The 19,915-nt window shown below is 36.7% G+C and overlaps 1 protein-coding gene across 1 annotated transcript in view; it reads right to left on the bottom strand.

Annotated features, from left to right (window-relative positions):
* Positions 1–19,915, bottom strand: part of LOC101344692 (multidrug resistance-associated protein 1-like) — a 101,419-nt gene that overhangs the window by 45,574 nt on the left and 35,930 nt on the right. Inside the window, exons 8-15 of the mRNA XM_012554133.2 lie at positions 18,443–18,580; positions 16,992–17,138; positions 15,047–15,128; positions 14,892–14,958; positions 14,573–14,699; positions 10,138–10,314; positions 4,843–5,010; positions 2,859–3,021 (exon numbers count right to left, since the gene is read on the bottom strand). Coding sequence (XP_012409587.2) covers positions 2,859–3,021; positions 4,843–5,010; positions 10,138–10,314; positions 14,573–14,699; positions 14,892–14,958; positions 15,047–15,128; positions 16,992–17,138; positions 18,443–18,580 — 1,069 coding nt within the window. The remainder of the gene's footprint in view (positions 1–2,858; positions 3,022–4,842; positions 5,011–10,137; positions 10,315–14,572; positions 14,700–14,891; positions 14,959–15,046; positions 15,129–16,991; positions 17,139–18,442; positions 18,581–19,915) is intronic.

Raw genomic sequence — 19,915 nt, 5'->3', positions numbered from 1 at the left:
CGACGGCACCTACCAACAACAACAACAACATCAAGAATAATACTGTTTTCAACATGTTACAGTAGAGGACCTGTGTACATAAGAAAGTATAAAAATGCAGGTAAGGCAGGATGTTTTTTCCCAAAACTTGTAATTTAAACAATAGCAAATTTCATAACTCTCAAAAGACGTTGTTCAAATTTTAAGGTATATAAAATACTAAATATAAACTTACACAGCATGTGTTTAGAGCTATATTTTATAAAGTAATACAACCTATGTTTCATGTGGCCTTTAAAACAAATGGCCAAAAAAAGCCATTGGCTCAGAGAATTTCAAATGATCCCATTGTCCTAAGGAGACATAACTCCGCTAGAAACAATGGAGTCAGATTCCCACGTTTAATAAATATCTACTGAACACCTCCTATCTGCCTAGCATGAGGCTACCTAGGCACCAGGAATAGAGAAATGAAAGACCCTATTATAGATAGAATTGTGTTCTCCAAAAAGATGTGTTTTCCATGAAGTGGCTGGAAGGTTGGAACTGCTGACCTTTCAGTTAGCAGGTGAGTGCTTAACCACAGCAACATCAGAGCTAAAACCAAGCTCACTGCTGTCAAGTGAATTCCAACTAATAGCAACTCTATAGGACAGAACAGAACTGCCCTCATAGGGTTTCCAAGACTGTAAATCTTTATGGAAGCAGACTGCCACATCCTTCTCCCACCAAGCAGCCAGTGAGTTCAAACCACCAACTTCCAGTTAGCAGCTAAGCAGTTATCCACTGCATCACCAGGGCTCCTGTCCTAATGTCTAGTGAACTTGACTGGAAATAGGGTCTTGAGAGATGCTATCAGTAAGTTAGCATGAGGCCATTCTGGAGTAGACCAAAAAACCCATTGCCATCAAGTCAATTCCAACTCATAGCAACCCTACAGGACACAGCAGAACTGCCCCATAGGGTTTCCAAGAAGCAGTTGATGGATTCGAACTGCTGACCTTTTGATTAGCAGCCTGAGTTCTTAACCACTGCACCACCAGGGCTCTGACTGGAGTAGGGTGGGTCCTAATTCATATGAATGATGTCCTTACAAGAAGAGAAGAAACAGAAACACAGAGGAAAGACATCTATGTGAAGATGAAGGCAGCGAATGGACTGGTGCATCTATAAGAGAAGAACACCAAAGATATCCAGAAACCACAAGAAGCTGGATGAGGCAAGGAAAAATCTTTCCCTAAAGCCTTCAGAGAGAGCATGGCGCTGCAAACATCTTGATTTCAGACTGATAGCCTCCAAAACAATGAAACAATACATTTCTGTTGTTTTAAGCCACCCAGTTAGTGGTACTTTGTTACAGCAGCTCTAGGAAACTAATACAGCCATTATCTTCAGTCTAGGCCTCGGAGTTACTCACGAACTCAATCTCTTTCCTTCGCACAAAGCACAAATTATTATTTAGCTTGATTGAGTAGGAAAGGAATTATCTCCAAAGTTGCTAGTCATTAAAAAAGAAAAGGTAATTCTTTTATTTAGAATGAATACAGCAATTTGACACTCAAATATTTTTGGATGCCTCTACATAAAATGTATGTAATACGAGGGAGTAAAAAACATTAAAAAATTTAAAAGATAGTACCTAAATAATGCATCACATTTTAGCCCAGGTCCAAAATAGAAACACTTCAACACAATTACGTTTGTTTGTTTGTTTTTTATTTCAAGGCATTAAATAATAAATTTCTCTGATCCTGTTACAAACTAATTTTATGTTTTTATGACCCTTATATCAGGGAAAGTGAGTTAATGGATACGAGTTCATACGAAAAATACTGATACACAACGCTACATTTCTTCCTTTAGACTGAAATTAGAAAAGTGATAACTGGTTTTACAATTATTATCAATGGTGTTCTGGAAAAGTACAAGGCAAGGACCATGATGATCATCTGTACGAAAAACTATCAATGGCTGTAAAATGAGATGATGCCACATCCCACTTTCAGAGCAGGGTCAGGACTGATCTTTGTGAAATGCAAAGAAAATGCTAAATTTCAAACATTCCTGTGTTCAAAACCTTAGGGCAGGGTCACACCATTTCATATTCATAGATATCTCTGAATTTTAATTTAAAATATAAGACTATAACACAAAAAAATAAATAAAACCAATTGCTAATTCTTACAAGTTAGACAAATCTCTCTCCCCTTTTCCTTTCCCCAGGTTCATTTTCTTTTTGTTTCTCTTCATCAACATGTCATATTATAATCAGATCTTTAACTTATTACTTATTAGACATGGATTTGTGCCCTAGTTCTTAATTTAAAAATAAGTAGAATATTTAGACACGTTATATTCTAGACCTGGAGTAAGCCAAACCCACTGTCGTTGAATAGATTCGGACTCAAGAGCAACCCTACGGAACAGAGTAGAAGCCCTGCAGGGTTTCCAAGGCTGTAAATCTTTATGGAAGCCGACTGCCACATCTTTCTCCCTTAGAGTGGCTGGGGGGTTCTAACTGCAGACCTCTCGGTTAGCAATCAAATACTTTAACCACTGCACCACCAGGGCTCCTCAGACCTGGGACAGAGCTTGTAAACCATTTAATCTCTTATTAAATAGATGACGAACAAACCCTGGGGCATTTACATTTTTGCTTAAAAATCATAAATGAGGTTGATTCCAAATGATTCCAATTCAAACTGATGTGTTCCAGTGTATTTGTTTCTGTGTTCCAATGATTCTCATAGAAAGGAAGGTGCCCAGCCCCTGACTTAAGCAGGATGAAGGAAGAAAAATTCATAGTAAGAAAACAGTTAATATGTTTCAAAATGGATAGGCGTACCATATATTTAGTTTATTTTTCCTTGTGTTCTTACCTGTTTCTTGTTCACTGGAGCCTTGAAGCAGATTCGTGAAATTTTTGGTTTTAGCCAGCAGTTCCTGGTAGGTTCCCATTTGTGCTACTCTGCCACTTTCCATTACAACAATAAGATCCACCTGTGGCAGAAGTGTGAGGTTGTGTGTCACTAAAATACGAGTCTGAAAAACAGCGTTTTATACCTTAGGTTACAGAAAATGGCATACACGATTTATTTTAAAGAAAGTGACTTTTTTTTTTTGTCTTTACTATTTCAGAGTGTAATTCTTGGTAGGCAGCACCTATATATTTCATAATGAATGGTGATATGCTGCTGGATGAAAAAATAGTTTGCAAATGCGATTTTAACTCTTTGGTTTATGTATTCTTCATTCACTAGAATTGAATCAATTTCATAAGAAAGACATATCTGTTACCCCTGCTTATTTTTTAAAAAATGTACTATGGCATTAAAAAAAAAAAATGTTGGATTCAAGTAACAATTCATTGTCTTTATGTAAAAATCTTTCCATGTTGATATATGTACTTACATTTAAACAATGTTTTTATATTGGGTTCATCTCGACAAGTAAAGATGTTTGTATTTTATTTACTTAGACATGCATTTTATAATTTTTATACATGTGATTTGCTTCTTTAGGAATGCTGTATATTAATAAATCTATAAACACCATATTACAGAGAAAACAGTACAGTTTTGTGGTCAGACAGACTGGGTTTAAAATCTTTGCTGTTGTTCTTAAGCTGAACAACCTTTATCAAGTCACTTTGAGCCTCGAGTTCCTTAATATGCAAAATGGGAATAATGACAATACTTATCTCAGAGACTTGTTATCAGACCTAAATGAACTGATTTAAATATAAAGTGTCGAATATGGATGCACTTGAAAAATAGTAATTCCTTTCTCCTCGGTCTCTTCATAAAACAGTTGAAATGTTATGGTTGCTATTAAAAATTAACCACGTTAATAATTCCAAATTTTAAGAAATACATAAGCCATAAAATAATCATATTTATAAAATTACTATGTATTACAATACCATTTTATTTAAAATAATCTACTAACCCAAAAGGTACTCATTTTGAAATATTTAATCCCTTAAAAAAACTGTGCTAGTTATGGGGAAACAATCACATAAATTGTCACCAGAGTAAACTTGCAAGTAAAACTTTAAAAATGATTCATTACAATTTGTCTGTCAAAAAGCAATATAAACCACCATTTTTCATGTAAAACTTTGAACGTTTTACTTAAACAAATACAAAATAACTGGATTTTAAGCATAGTTCTATGCAGATGTTACTTTGATGACTAAGGTGAGCCTGACCCAAGCTATGATCTTTTCAATCACTTCATATGCATGTGAAAGTTGGACAATGAAAAAAGAAGACTGAAGAAGAATTGATGCATTTGCATTGTGATGTTGGCAAAGAATACTGAATATTCTATGGATTGCCAGAAGAATGAACAAATTAGTCTTAGAAGAAAGACAACAAAAATGCGCTCCTTAGAGGAAAGGATGGTGAGACTTTGGCTCACTTACTTAGGGTATGTCATTAGGAAAGACCAATTGCTAGAAAAGTGTATCATGTTTGGTAAAGTAGAAAAAAAAACCCATTGCCGATGCGTCGATTCCTACTCATAGCGACCCTATACGACAGAGTAGAACTGCCCTATAGGGCTTCCAAGGAGCAGCTGGTGGATTCAAACTGCTGACCTTTTGCTTAGCAGCCAAATGCTTAACCACTCTGCCACCAAAAGCAAAGGGTCAGCAAAAACAAGAAAAACCCTCCGTGAGATGGATTGACGCAATGGCCTCAACCGTATCCAGGAGCACAGAGATGACACAGAAGGGGCAAACTTTCATTCCGTTATACATAAGGTCGCCAAGAGTTGGAGCTGACTCAAAGGCAGCTGGCAACAACAGCTATACAGATTACCCTTACACCTCAAAAATCCTAAGTGATAAACTACGGTTACCTTGTTTTTCAAAATGCCTGAGGACCCTATCACTTTTTCGAAAAGCTGCTTTCCAACATGAACATCAACTGCAGACAAAGGATCATCCAACAGGTAGATGTCAGCTCCACTATAGACAGCTCTGGCCAGACTTACTCGATGCTTCTGCCCTCCACTTATATTCACGCCCTGCAAATGGAGCAAGAGAGAAAACCAAAAGCAGAGGAAAAATGCATAAATCTCAAAGCACATATTGTTATATCCAAATACTCTATTGCAGCATGGATAGACAACAATCCAAGATTAACACTCAAACTTTATTTCATCCAAGATTTCCGAAGACCCTATTTCCCAGGGCTACTAATTTATACAAGTTAACAGCTACATCTATTTTCTCTTATCCGCAAAAGATGCCAACAATTAAAGAGAAAAGGATTTCCGATTTCCTTACGCTGGAAAGTTGCACCTGTGGAATATTAAACAAAACTTTTGGCTGCCAACCACACACTGACACTAGTGATTACTTTTACATTGACACATAGGAAATTGAGAATAATAGCTGAATTATCAAAGCAGTAATCAACATGTCCTATTTTCTTCTGTAGAAAGATTAGTACAAGTCTTGTTGGCAAAAGTACAGCTCTAAGAAGAAAGAATAAGGAACATACATCATGCCATGTGAAAATTAAAGTTGACATGTACAGCCATGTATGGAGAATTATGAGGTCAGACCCAATTTACTTGATTTATTTTATATTTAGTGTTTACAGATCTGTTTTAAAAGCTCTCAGTGTAGCAGAGAACTTAGCCAATGACCTATAATTGTAAAATGCCATTGTGTCTTTGCATTTCTCTTCCTCTCCTACTCAACAAACATCTCCCGAGTATGACTATATTCTCGGTGCTGTGCTAGCACATGGGATTCAAAGAGAAATGAAACAGACCATCTGCCATGAGGAGGTCATAGTTTAGCAGGAGAGATAGGCACACTATATATACATAATATCTATGTGTACATATATGTAATGCAATGTGATATATATAAAATATACATAATGTAATGTGTGTATATATATACATACGTGTGTGTGTGAATACATATAAATAAACATATTTTATGCAAATAGCACACATCTTCTACATTTGTTTGTTCACCACATCTTCCCCCCCGGAAGATCCGTTGCTGTAAAAAAATTAGCACATCGCATTTACAAAAATACCTTGTGGGGGGGAGGGCACAGATGGAAAACAAACGTAGAAGGTGTGTGTTATTTGCATAAAAATAAGGCGTGTGTGTGTGTGTGTGTGTGTGTGTGTGTGTGTGTGTGTGTGTAGAAAAAACCAGTCGCCATCGAGTCAGTTTTGACTCATGGTGACCCCATGTGTGTCACAGTAGAATTGTATTACGTAGGGTTTCCAAGGGTTGCCTTTTTCAGAAGCAGATTTTCAGGTCTTTCTTTCAAGGTGATTCTGGGTGGACTCAAACTGCCAGCATTTTGGTTAGCTGCCGAGTGCTTAACCATTTGTACCATCCAGGGATACACACACATATGCATGTGCATGTATGAGTGTGCATAAAAACTCAGAAAGGAATCAATTAGTTCTTAGAAGGGGCAGAGGAAATAGTGGATAATATGACATGAAAGGCATGATACACATCTGAAAGACTAGCAGGTTTACCAAGGGAACGGGGTAAGATGGAAAAGGGTGTTCTTCTCTGGGCTACTGGCCACGGCCCTCAATCAAGCTTTTGTCACTTGATTCTGTAACAACATTTTTCTTGGTTCTTTTCTTCATTTGCTGACTCACTGAAACATCTCCTTACACTTTTACTGTGGTTTGAAGATTCCCAAAACCATGTTCTTTCTCAGTTGTCTTCTCTGATACTTCTTCTTTAGTTCCTTAAATGTTAACATCAACTAAGTCTCCACCCTGAATTGTTTTCTTCTCATTCTCTCGGAGGGACATAATCAATTCCTACGAATCCAGTGTCACCCATCTTTAGATAGTAATGTACAGGTTAATATATATTGAGAGCTAACTATGTGCCAGGAATGGTTTTAAATGCTTTACATGCATTAACTCTTCTAACCCTCACAAGAAGGCAATAAAATAGGTATCATTATCATTCCCATCTTACAGGTGGCTTAGCCATCAAGGGTTTAAGTAGTGCCATAGGACCATATTTGTATAGTCTCTTTGTTTTTAGCCCTCTAAACCTCTCTCTCTTAAACACCTCAAACTCCTGAAGTTTAAGGCAATTTTCTTCCCCAAACTGTTTCTCTTTTGTTCTCTAACTACCAAGTCATCTTTCACCCCTCAGGCTTCCTCATTCCCCTCCTTCCATCCTTCACCAAGCCTGCTGTATAAAGCAAGTGGATGTGGTTAAGAGCTCAGGAAGGGGTTCACCACGGCAAGAGTGGTTATTTAAATCCCATTTTTCAGCACTTAGTCACTGCGTGTCCTTGTAAGAGTTACTTTACTTCTTGAACACTCTGTTTCCTAACCTGAGAAAAAGGATTATAATGTCCTCAAACTCACGGATTTATTGGGAACATTAAACAATCAGTGTAAAACATTTAGGAAAAATTCACCACTGAGTACAAACACAATCAGTTATTATCACCCAATTCCTCCTATCTCTGATCCATATTCTGCCTTGTCGTCACTTATCCTATTCATCTTGCTTAAAAACCTCAGAAGTCTACATCTTCCATCTCCAACCACCCATTCAAAACCAAATCCAAACCCACTGCTGTCGAGTCGATTCTGACTCATAGTGACCCTATAGTACAAAGTAGAACTGCCTTCTAGGGTTTCCAAGGAGCAGCTGGTGTATTCTAACTGCAGACTTTTTGGTTAGCAGCCACGCTCTTAACCACTGCACCACCAGGACTCCCAATCACCCACAGGCAATGACAAATTCCTTAGTATAAATCTCAGACACTTATATTCTGGTATTGACTCACCTTTTCAGCCATTCTCCCAATGCTGCCCTCAAGTGACTGTGGCCCTGCCAACCAGACTAACTTGCCCTCTCATAACTGGGCAGAAGCTGTTTGCTCTGCCTGGGAACGCATATTCTCCCTTTCAAATCAAAGGTTGTTGTTGGTAGGCGCTGTTGAATTGATTCCAACTCATAGCAACCCCATGTGACAGAGTAAAACTGCCCCATAGGGTTTGCTAGGCTGTAATCTTTATGGTAGCCGACTGCCACATCCTTCTCCTATGGAGTGCTGGCGGGTTTGAACTGCTAACCTTTTCATTAGCAGCCAATTGCTTAACCATTGCACCACCAGGTCTCTTACTCAAAAGCTACCCACTCTAAAAAGTCCTCTTTAAAATCAGCCTTCCCCGCAGCATCCCAAGTGGCATGAATCATGCCCTTTCCATCCTGCAGTACTTTGTTTACTGGTCTCATTGCTAGGATTGGCAATACTGGTGTCAATCTTTCTCTCTAGACTAGGAGCTCCTAGTTCATCCTTGTATTCCTGGCACCTCATGGGGCGAGGGTGAGGTGGGCAAACAAATGTAGAAGGTGTGGGTTATTTGCATAAAAATACGGTAATAAATATTAAGTAAAGACAATTAGCAATCATCAACAGAGGTCCACAAGAATGTAAATCCCACGAAGGCTCACTATTGTGTACTCCATAGCAGAATATGGGCACATAATAAATAAATGTATGTGGTCAACTGAAGAACATCAAAGGAAAAGTAAAATAAAAGTAAGGGAAATGCTACATTTGTTATCTTGGTTGTCTCATAAATAAGAGGATTCTTTTTGAGATATTCAGTTACATGTTTATTTTAAAGGTCATCATCAGAATGGGGGAAATTTAATTATAAAAAGCAGAAATTATAAATGGCAATAGTATTTCATGCCAATATGAAGCCTATATTAAATCTGTACTTCCTATTTTGGATTTTTTTTTTCCTTTTTAAATTCTTTATAGTTACATACAACTAGATATTTTGTATTATTAAAGATTGTGTTTTATCAGCATAATGCTCTATATGTCTTGACAACTTTTAAGAAGTCACTTTCTGCCTGATTTTAACTGTGGCACTATTTTGTAAAGGCGATCAAATATCCCGGGGTGGGGGGCGGTTAGACAAAACGGGTTGGAAAGACATTCATTCTATTTAATATTTTTGAGAAAATGTGTCTGTAAAATAACAAGCTATGAATAAAGCTGATGTAATTCTACTTAAAGGATAAATTATGATGCATCCTAGTCTTTAAATATTTCCACCTCCTATAATTTTGTTATATATTTTATTTCTCATTTTATATAATGAAGCCCCGGTGGCCCAGTGGTTAAGAGCTTGCCTGCTAACCAAAAGGTTGGCAGTTCGAATCTACCAGCCGCTCCTTGGAAACTCCGTGGGGCAGTTCTACTCTGTCTTATAGGGTTGCTACGAGTTGGAATTGACTCTACAGAAAAGGGTTTGTTTTCTCGTTTATAATTTTGTTAAATAATATATCTTATTTCTCATTTTATATAACAAGTATTAGACAAAAAGAGGCTAAGTTTAAAATGCCTCACAATGGTATGCTAACTCTCTTTTAAGAAATTCAAAGCACTCAATAAAGATTATTTAGTCATCTTCATAACACATGAATGGTAGGCAGAGCCTGCTTTTGTATTCATATTTAATTAATGGAGATTTTTGTCACGGGTTGTAGATAATCTCTCAGGGATCACACTTTGGCTCACAATTTTCTTTTTCCTCCAAACCACTGCTCAAAGTAATGACTATTCATTACAAAAATGAGAATATAGAATAAAGAATAAGATGTTTGGGAAACATATTCTCCTCAAGCAGGAATAAGCAAACATGAAGTAAGCATGAACGACGGCGTGGTCGAAGAGCCTCTTTAGAACCTCACCTTCGGTGCCACCCTGGAGACTGATACTCACGCCCACTTGCTACTCTCCTAGGCTTAGCTTGGTGCACAAAAGATGCAGGAAAAAGCAAAACTATGATCCACTTATTAGAAAGGGAAAAGCATTGTGCCAGCAACTAGAATAAAGTGTGATGTAATCGAATTGGTGGGCTTTTATTCACCCATGTGAATACTAACAACAAAATTTCCTACTAATTTTTCATCCATTTTCCAGATAGTTAGTTATAGAAAATTATTTGTCCTTAATATTATGCTATTTCTGTCATAAGAAGTCTACAATGATTTTTTTTTCTAAAATTATAGTTGCTCACATCTTGAAGTTATCAGCAAAAAGGCTATAAACATTTTATCAGCACAGTGAGTGGAATTTCATTTCTGTATGTGACAGAGTATCTTTTCCTCACTCTTTCTCCAATCTCGGTTTGATCTCCGTTTGGTAACTGCTCCAAATCTGGAAGGAGAGCACAGGCTTCCAATACTCGCTCATAAAATGGCTTCTGCATGATGGAGCCAAAGAGAATGTTTTCTTGCAAAATGCAATTCTGAATCCAGGCCTGCTGGGAAACATAAGCCACAGAGCCCTAAAAAAGAAAGCAAAAGAAATACTATAACCAGGGAAAAGGAGTGGTCGCATGCACCACATTAAAGGAAGACATTTAGTCCATGGTTTTACCTCTTTTAACTTTAAAATAAAAATTTTTAAAAACTAGGTTATTTCTTAAGTGTAAATAATATAGCACGTGATATCTTGTTTTAATATGATCTTACATATTTTTATTTACAGTTCTCCTTAAATGAGTTACTTTGTATTTCTTATTTATTTCCCCATAGTTTCTATCAAAAGTATCTCTCTCAGGTGGATTCTGGAGAAGCAGATGTTAGACAGGGTTTGGGGTGTGTCTTAGTCACCTAGTGCTGCTCCAACAGAAATACCACAAGTGGATGGCTTTAACAAAGAGAAGTTTATTTCCTCACAGTAAAGTAGGTTAAAAGTCCAAACTCAGGGCATCAGCTCCAGGGGAAGGCTTTCTCTGTCGGCCTTCTTCTCAGCAGTGTTCCCCCGGACAAGGAGCTTCTCCACGCAGGGACCCCGGGTCCAAAGGACACGCTCTACTCCTGGCACTTCTTTCTTGGTGGTATGAGGTCCCCAACTCTCTGCTTGCTTCCCTTTCCTCTTATCTCTTGTAAGGTAAAAGGCGGTGCAGGCCACACCCTAGGGAAACTCCCTTTACACTGGATCCGAGATATGACGTGGGTAAGGGTGGTGTTACAGTGTTACAATCCCACCCTAATCCTCTTTAACATAAAATTACAATCACAAAATGGAGGCCAACCACAGAATTCTGGGAATCATGGCCCAGCCAAATTGATACACACATTTTTGGGGGGACATAATTCAAACCATGACAGGGTACAAGATGTTTAGTTGGGACCAACCCCTGTGGAAGAAAAGGAGTAAGGATGATTGGGTAGAGGAAGAAGTCACACTGCGATGCAGACCCAACAAAGCTTTGGCCAACCCTCCAGAAAGCTGTAAAGGACTACTGTCCATTAGAGTTTCAGAGTTTTCCTGGCTGAACCAGCCTGACCTTTAAGGGCCGAGCAGCTCTCTGCAGCTGAGGCCAAATCTGAGGAAGCTGATGTATTCCCTGCAGCCAGGGAATAGAATAAAAGCCCTTTCCAGGAAGGGGATAAGGGTGGCACATATCCATGTCTTCCACATAATCGGGGCTCTTAATTTCATTTTTGATGATTTTATGGCTTAAAATGATTCTTAAAAATCTGACAGTCTGCTGCATAAAATATCCCCTCAACTGACTCTTCTTTTCTTGAAAAGAAACCTATGTATGATGAGTATTTGAACTAGACACCTATCTTTCAAACTGCTCCGTGGACTCTACCCAAACATCGATTTTGATGTACTTTGACTGCACACTCTGTAAGAATACCAGGCCTTTAAAGTACTGTCTGCCATAGACATGTATGTAACCAAAAGCCTTTTGATTTTTACCAACCACTTTAAAGATCAAAGATTAAATTTTAATTCTTCTTTGTTGAGTACGTAAGACATATAATGGCTTTTGAACAAAAACAATATAATTCTGATCTGACCTGATCTTGAACACAAAGTAATCGCTCTTGAACTGCCTTGTGAAGTGAATAACCTTTGATTAGAATAATGTATTAAATCAGTCCATGGGTGAGAGATATTTTGAATACCTGCTGCATATTAGGTGAGTTAAAGGGAACAGAGGATAAAGAACACAGGAGAAAAGAACATGAAAAAATGTCATAAAATATAAGGCAGAAACTACATACTATGTTGGGAGGTATGGACTCAATTTATTGGTATAGAGGTAAGGCAACAATTGATTAGTTTTTCAGAGATGTAAATTTGTCCTTCTTTTGTAATTATTCTTAGTTGCCTTTAACATACAAATGAAAACATGTTTTTGTTTGTTTCATTTTCCATAATGAAACTATAATAGAAATTTTGCTAATTGAAAAACGGCCTCCAAATTTCTGATGTGCCATCAAAGAACACTGAATACTGAATCCTCTGCATGGGCCTTCCTGGTGTGAGCCTTTGATACTCAGAAGAATAGGGGACATGGAAAGAGCACTTAGAGAGAATAGAAGGTCTTAGAAAGAATGCTTACAGAGAATGGGGAGGGGGAGAGTGTCTTAGAGTTTGACCATTGTGATATATACTTCAAAAGAGTGTTCATCTGAACCATGAAGAAATGGAAAGACATACACAAAAGCACTGTGTAAACTCTAAATGTTAAATTGGTCATGTCATTATTATGGTTATTATTCCTTTAGCTAGAAATAATTAGGATGACAATTATAAATTCAGGATAAAAATGGTTTGGGCAATCATCCAGAGTGTGCTACCTCAAATTCTGCCACTGATCCAGACAAATGACCTTCCTGAAGGCCAAAGTGGCCAATTACACAGAAAGATGATAGCTGCTCTGTCTTCTACGCCTATAGCTTAATATAAGCAAAGAGTGTTCTCTCTGCTTTACCATTAGCAGTGGCATTGTTACGATTTCTTGCATCACCATGAGCACTTTCTTAATTACAATCACTCAAAGGTATCAGAAATAATCTTTAAATCTTACATGAGAGCCTCAACAATCATAAAGAAGAGACCGATAACCATAAACATACATAGGGAGCGTGCTCTCTTCCAGGAACTAGGCTAGGTCTTTGTACATTAGCTTCCTCAATCCACAACCCAGGCTTCTGAGTGCATCACTATTATTAATGCAGTAGATGAAACCCAGAATTGATAGTTTTTATCTTTATCAACTCTAATTATCTTTCAAGATCAAGTAAAAGGCTACCTCCTCTCTGATTCTTTTCTCAACTTTCTTAAGCAGAATTTGTTTTTATATTTTCCTTCATTTTTTTTAAATACCTGATTTAAACATTTGTCAAAATTGTTCTTAGTATCTCCCTCACTACACATGTACACCATAAAAGTAGGGGCACATCTTATTCATATTTGTTTCCTTGGTAACTAAGTGTTAGACACATAGTATGTACTCAGTAATTGCTTAGCAAAAATAGATGAATAGGCTAAATGTAAATACAACTAATACGACATTTTTTTATTTTTGTAAAGGACACTCCCTGGTCTAAGAACAGCTAAAGTCATCTTGAACTATAGAGAACTGGCTGATTGCAATTATTATGAAGAACATCAGGATATAAAGATAGTGTAATTAAGGCTAAAAAGTTGTGATGTCCATTAAGTATAATTTTATCCAAAAAAAGCTCTAGCAATCACACTTGATCCTAAAGTGCATAATAGTAATGCTGAGAAAGACAGGAATAATAAAAATAAATCATTAAAGGCCTGGAATCAGGAGAGAGACAAGGATACGAGGAAACCATTATTGTGAGGGGAAAAAAACGAGTTCAAGTTGATTTTCTTACAGAAGAAAAAAAGAAAAACTAAACGTGAAGAAACTGGTTTCAGTTACTTCGATCTTCTCTGCCTTATCAGAGGTAAGAAGCAGGGCTTGGGTTGGTGTTTACCTAAGGGTTAGCTAAACTAGCTGCCATCAAGTCGACTCTGACTCATGGTGACCCCGTGTGTGTCAGAGTAGAACTATGCTCCACAGGGTTTTCAATGGCTGATTTTTCAGAAGTAGATCGCCAGGCCTACTTGAACCTCTAAGCTTTCGGTTGGCAGCTGAGGGAGTAACAGTTTGCACCACCCAGGGTTAGCTAGGTCTATGGAAAAACTTATTGGATAGTCTAAAGTTTCAAAAAAGAAACAGCTGGTTTAAAACTTGTTGAATTCTTATTCCTATAGATCTTTAAAAATAGGACAAATGGTTGGGAGTAGACTTCCCTAATGTCCAAAGGCTGAATGTGAAATATAAGCTATTAATATTATTATTTTGAGGTTTCTTTTAAGTCAAATATCCTACTCGTGAGCGGCTACATGACTTCTTAGAGATAGAATGACCATAATTACTGAAGGAATCTTGCAGTGAATGATAATTAAGAAACCTAATCAAATTACACTATAAATCACATTTGTTTCTGTATAATCGATTACAATTCAGCTAATATCATCAAACAATTACCATAAGCATTCATAAATGATTTGCTGAAGTATTTGGAGAACAAAATGCGATTACTAATCCATCCATACTTAATCACTTTCTGTGGAAATCAAATTGTTTGTTACAAACCAGAAATGCCCATTAAAAACTAGCATTTTCAATTCAAGTTGATAAATTCTTAATGACGTTCATGATGTTCTGGCTGCAGTCTATTACACTAGAAGATGTGGGAAGAATTTAGTGTTGACTTTACCTTTCTTTGGACTACTCCTGTAAGTTTCTCCATTTCCCCCAGAATGGCAGAAAGCATAGATGATTTTCCAGACCCAACTTGCCCTACAATAGCCACTAAAGCTCCTTCTGGAATCTTTATGTTCAGGCTGCATGGAAAAGAGAAAATGAATAAATAGAAGGAGAGTAAAACAACCATGAAAAATGAAGGGTACAGTGAGAAGTTAAAAAAAAAAATCTTGTTAATTTCGACATATTCATCTTCTAAAATATATGGAGCTTTATGGAATCCAATGCAAAAAAAAAAAAAGTACTTAAAATGTTCCCAAACTATGACTTACTCTTTTAGTACTGGAATCCCTGTTTTATCCCAGGAGAAGGAAGCATTTGTAAACCCAATGGCATGATCTAGGAAGAAAAACAAATACAGCCATGCATCTTAGAACCAACTCCACAGGAGTCAAATAAATATTGGGTGCAAAGAGGAACTGCTGACCTCCTCTGTAGTTTGTTTCAATACTTTGAAGCAGCTCCTCAGTGTTGAGAAAGTTTTCCAAACGACTCAATGATATTCTTGTCTATCAAAATAAACACAGATGGAATTTAACTCATATGGACAAACAACTTAAAGTGTTTATTGTGATTTACAACATGATTAAAATTTTTGATGCAAATTGAAGATGTTAATATAAATACTCTGTAAGACTACTTTGAATTCTTTTAATGCTATAAATAAATAAATTCCTTCCTAAACACAAAGAACAGTTTCAAAAAGATTAAAAGAAATATCATCTATACAGGAAGGCATCAGAAGGAACAAAAATTCCTCCTCATCATTCTAGAAAGAGCATAACTGACCAATAAATAATTATAAAAATAGTAATTTTAAAAGTAATCTCAAAATTATTGAATGAATTTTGCCTCTGATAATAAGCAAAATCACAGTTTTGGCAATAATACTATTTAATTTTAGTAAAATAACTATACAAATGTTTAGCTACAAATAGGATGACAAAAATCACATTTGTTTTTTTCTGAAACTAACCTACACAATATTTCTAGGACATTTTTATTTACTTTGTGCTAGGAGATTTCTATTGTTAATCAGTAAGATGGCATTGGACTGAGGTTTTGTTTACCAGGTGCGTCATATCAGTTCAAGGACTGGTTCTTTTTCTTCTTTTGTTTTGGACTATTGTTCCCCTTATTTATTTAGTGAACGCAGCAGCACACCGCTAGTTGCTGGAGAAAACTTTAAGATACCATACTTTTGGCTAGATTCTTATATCAAAAGCAGAACAAAACTGTTACTCTAGTACTGACAATATCTCAGAGAAGTGTGTATGAAAACAAGTGTTAAAGCATCACATCAATGGTACTTCTATGCCCTCTGTTGGTGAGTATATGTAAAATAAAATGAAAAAGGTATTATGTAACACAAATGGTTTAATCGTATTTGCTATTTATCTGTTTCTCTTTATTCAGACAATGAAAAAAATAAATAAATAAAAGCCAAAGTTCTTAGATCAAACAACTGGTTTCAATAAGCAAAGATTCACTTTTGGTTATGAACCAACACTTGAAGGAAAGGATCCGATAGGGATGACCAGAACCCAAACCTGTCGTCCAAAATATATGAGTAAATCTCTGGGCAAAGGGAACTAAGAACTCACTTCTTTGGACTCCCTTGCAGTTTTAGCAGCCTTCTACTCTTTGCGGTATCTAAATAGCCTCCAGGAGCAAGTAATTACAATTAAAGGCAGGGTGAACCAGATATCTGGTTTGATGGCAGCCTAGTATCATCAATGTGCCTTCTCCCTCCTTATTTATTTCCTGGGTAGACTTTCGGATACAGTTTTATACCAAGCCCATAATTATAAATTTTCAATTTAAAAACATAAAATGAGTCCTTTGATGTCATAGTGTAGTATCCAACCAAAACCAAAAAACCAAACTCGTTGCTGTGGGGTCAATTCTGGCTCATAGTGACCCTATAGGGCAGAGTAGAACTGCCCCCTAGGGTTTCCAAAGAGCTGCTGGTGGGTTCAAACTGCTGACCTTTTGACCTTTTGGTTAGCAGGTAAGCTCTTAACCACTGCTCCACCAACGCTCCACAGCGTCCAGCACCAGCTTTTAAAAGCTAAGTAAAATAAACTAACACTTAAGAAAACAGTGGAGCCCTGGTGGCCCAGTGGTTAATTGTCTTCAAATGCTTGAAAGTCATTTTGATAGAAAAAAATATAGGTAAGGAAGACATGATTCCTTCTACTGTCTAATTTCCTCTATTATTTACTAGTTCATGGAAACTAATCTCAAAAGTGGTGTTAAGCAACCAAAAAAATTTAAGTAACATAAAGAAAACAAGACAGAAATAAAATGTCCACAAAACCATAGATTTCAGTAAAGGAATGATTCTTAGTTTAAGGGTATTCTGGACATACCTGGATCACAGCTGAAATCACCACTGGTAAATCAAACAAAGGAAGCCTCAAAATATTGAACAAAGACATAGATGTGAACACTTTAGCAGCTGTTAAAATATTTCCTTCATCCAATAAGAAATAGACTCCAAAGGTGGCCAGAGACACCTGAAAAATAGAGATATATCATTTTCTTCAAATATTCACCACTAACAACATTATGAGGCAGAGACCCAAAACCTAGGGTAGAGAATTTTAATATCCCCCCTTTTTTGTTTTACTGAAATTCAGTACTACTGCTGAAGAATATAAAACATATGTTCAGTACCAATTATACAATCATACATCTTAGACAATGACATCTTGGAAACAAGGGTGCAGCTCCCTTCTTTAAGACATCCCATACTCTTACTAGAGTGACAATTTCCATTTAAAATGAATACAATTATTCTTTTTGCAAAATGGAGAAGTTTTTACATAAAACTGTAATAACTGTTTCATAAAATTAACTGAATAAAGTGTAAATAAACCATGGCTAGCAAAATTTATACTTGTTTTTATGAATTTTATTTGGAAAAGGTGGAAGAGTTAATTTATGCATGAGAAGGTATTGACTACTTATCATGTATATAGTATTGACTTAAGCAAATGCTTCTTGGACCCTTCTGCCAAAGTGTTCTAAATTTAAGTACTTCTTTCACTTCCATAATACCAGCAGGTTTGTTTAAATAAAAAATACTATTTTAAATTATCGAAAGGGGAGAAATATAGAACTTCTCCTCTTCCCCTCAACCAACTGGAGTGGTAACTTTGACTAAAACCGATACTCCAGTTATATGTGGTTTGTTTATCCCTTGGTTTTCACCCATTGCTTTGTACCTTCAAGGGAATTTATACTCTAGTTTAAACAACGTGGGATTTCCAGTGCTTACATGGGGGAATAGAAGGAGCATTACCTCAGTTCATATCACTTTGCTTCCAAATACTTAACTTTGTGAAATGAGAAAAATAATACCTTATGATTATGAGAATAAATGAAAGCAATGTATTAACTTGCTTGGTACACAATGGAAACAATAAATGTTTCTTCCTTTCTCTCCTCCACATAGTGTGCCTTTGGTTTCATGTTAAAAGGGATTAATCCCATAAAGCAAGAAATTTTAGAGATGATGAAACTTTGCAATGTAGGTTATATTTTTTAAGAATTAGGGAGGCATATGTTCCATTTGTGAGAAATTTATAAAGCAAAATACTATATACTAAAAAAAACCGACCAACGAAAACACAGACAATATTTTTCTTTTCTTTAAAACTTGTGCCCCCTAATCTATATAAATGAATGACTGTATTTCTTAAAAATTTTAATTCAGATATAGAAGATTTCACTGTGGACACTTTAATTCCAGGTAGTTGGAAGGTCAGTCTGTGAATCAAATTTGAACATCAAAATAGGAAATATTATACAAACTCACCAAGAATGGAATGCAAGTTAGTGTCAGCATAGAAAATACAGCAAGATACCCAGCAGATTTATGAACTTCTAATTCCTGCTCCCGAATTTCATTAATCTTCTTTTTATAGGAGGGTTCCCAGGCATAAAGTTTGAGGATCTGTAAAGGAGTCAAGACAATGACTATCTGGCAATCAAATAATAAAAGAAATGAAAATATTCATACATACACATACACACACACACACACACACACACTCACAAACGTGTGTGTGTGTATATATATTATGGAGGTAGAAAAATTGGTGTGCTCATAAACAAAAGTAAATTATTCATGTTTTCAACAAAGTCAAAATATTTCCTGGAGTTGTGTTTCTTACATTGTTTTGTTTTGTTTTGTTTTGTTTGGAAGGGGGGGATCACTTAGTCTTACATCCCTCTTACTTACCAGTAGCTTATTCCTGAGCCAGACTTTGGAAACATCCCTGCTCTAGCTACGAGCTCCATGCCAGTTTCTGTCTAACTCAATCCAGTCACTCTTCCTCTGGTCCAACTCTCACTTCTATTGACTTCCCATTACTTAGTAGCTTAGCTCCTCTCCAGGAGCCCTAGTGATGCAATGGTTAAAGTGCTCAGCTGCTAACCAGACGGTAGGGAGTTTGAATCCACCAGCTGCTCTGCAGGAGAAAGGTATGGTACTCTGCTTCCATAAAGATCTATAGCATTGGAAACCCTATGGGGCAGTTCTATCCTGCCCTATAGGGTCACTAGGAGTCAGAATTGACTTGATGGTAATGGGATAGGAATCGCCTCTCCCTGATCCCAATTTCTTCAAGATTGATGTCGTGGGATTTCAAGCCATCCTCTGTTTTGAGATTGCAAACTATTTTCTAGAATGACAAGGATGAGAAGCAGAATCATATACTTGTTCACCGTACATATTTTGGAGGGAGATATACCAACATTCAAATTCCAGCTCTGTTTCTGACTGGCTGTCTGAACTCAGACATGACACTTAACTGCTCAGACCCTTCGCTTCCTTTTTTGAAAAATGGGAGTGAGAAATCTTCTTCTTGGGATTTATAAGCATTATATGAAGAAAGAGCTATTAAGCTGTTAGCACAGTATGTGACATAGAAGATGCTGAATAAATTATCATTATTATTAGAGAGAGGTTTTATGGTACATGTTATCAGACCCCAAGGAAGCTAACTGCCCACTCCTTTAAACTATCCCAATTGATTGTTATGTGGACCTCTACCAGGATTCTAGCCCACTCTGCTGGGATTGCTATTTCAAATCATGCACTTTGCTCAGGTCTTGAGCAAATTTTCCTCTGTTTCACCTACACCGTCCTAGTTCTACTGACAACACACATTTTCTTTTGAGAATATCAATATTTAAAACCTATAAACATACATTACTACATTTTTTTGAATGGAGGGATCATCAGTTAATCCACTAAAAGCTGCAAAATGCATTCAGATCATATTAC

The sequence above is a fragment of the Trichechus manatus genome, unplaced genomic scaffold, assembly GCF_000243295.1.
Source record: "Trichechus manatus latirostris isolate Lorelei unplaced genomic scaffold, TriManLat1.0 scaffold00012, whole genome shotgun sequence".
NCBI lineage: Eukaryota > Metazoa > Chordata > Mammalia > Sirenia > Trichechidae > Trichechus > Trichechus manatus.
Note: the sequence above shows the minus strand (reverse complement) of the source record. Positions and strands in the feature narration are given on the sequence as shown.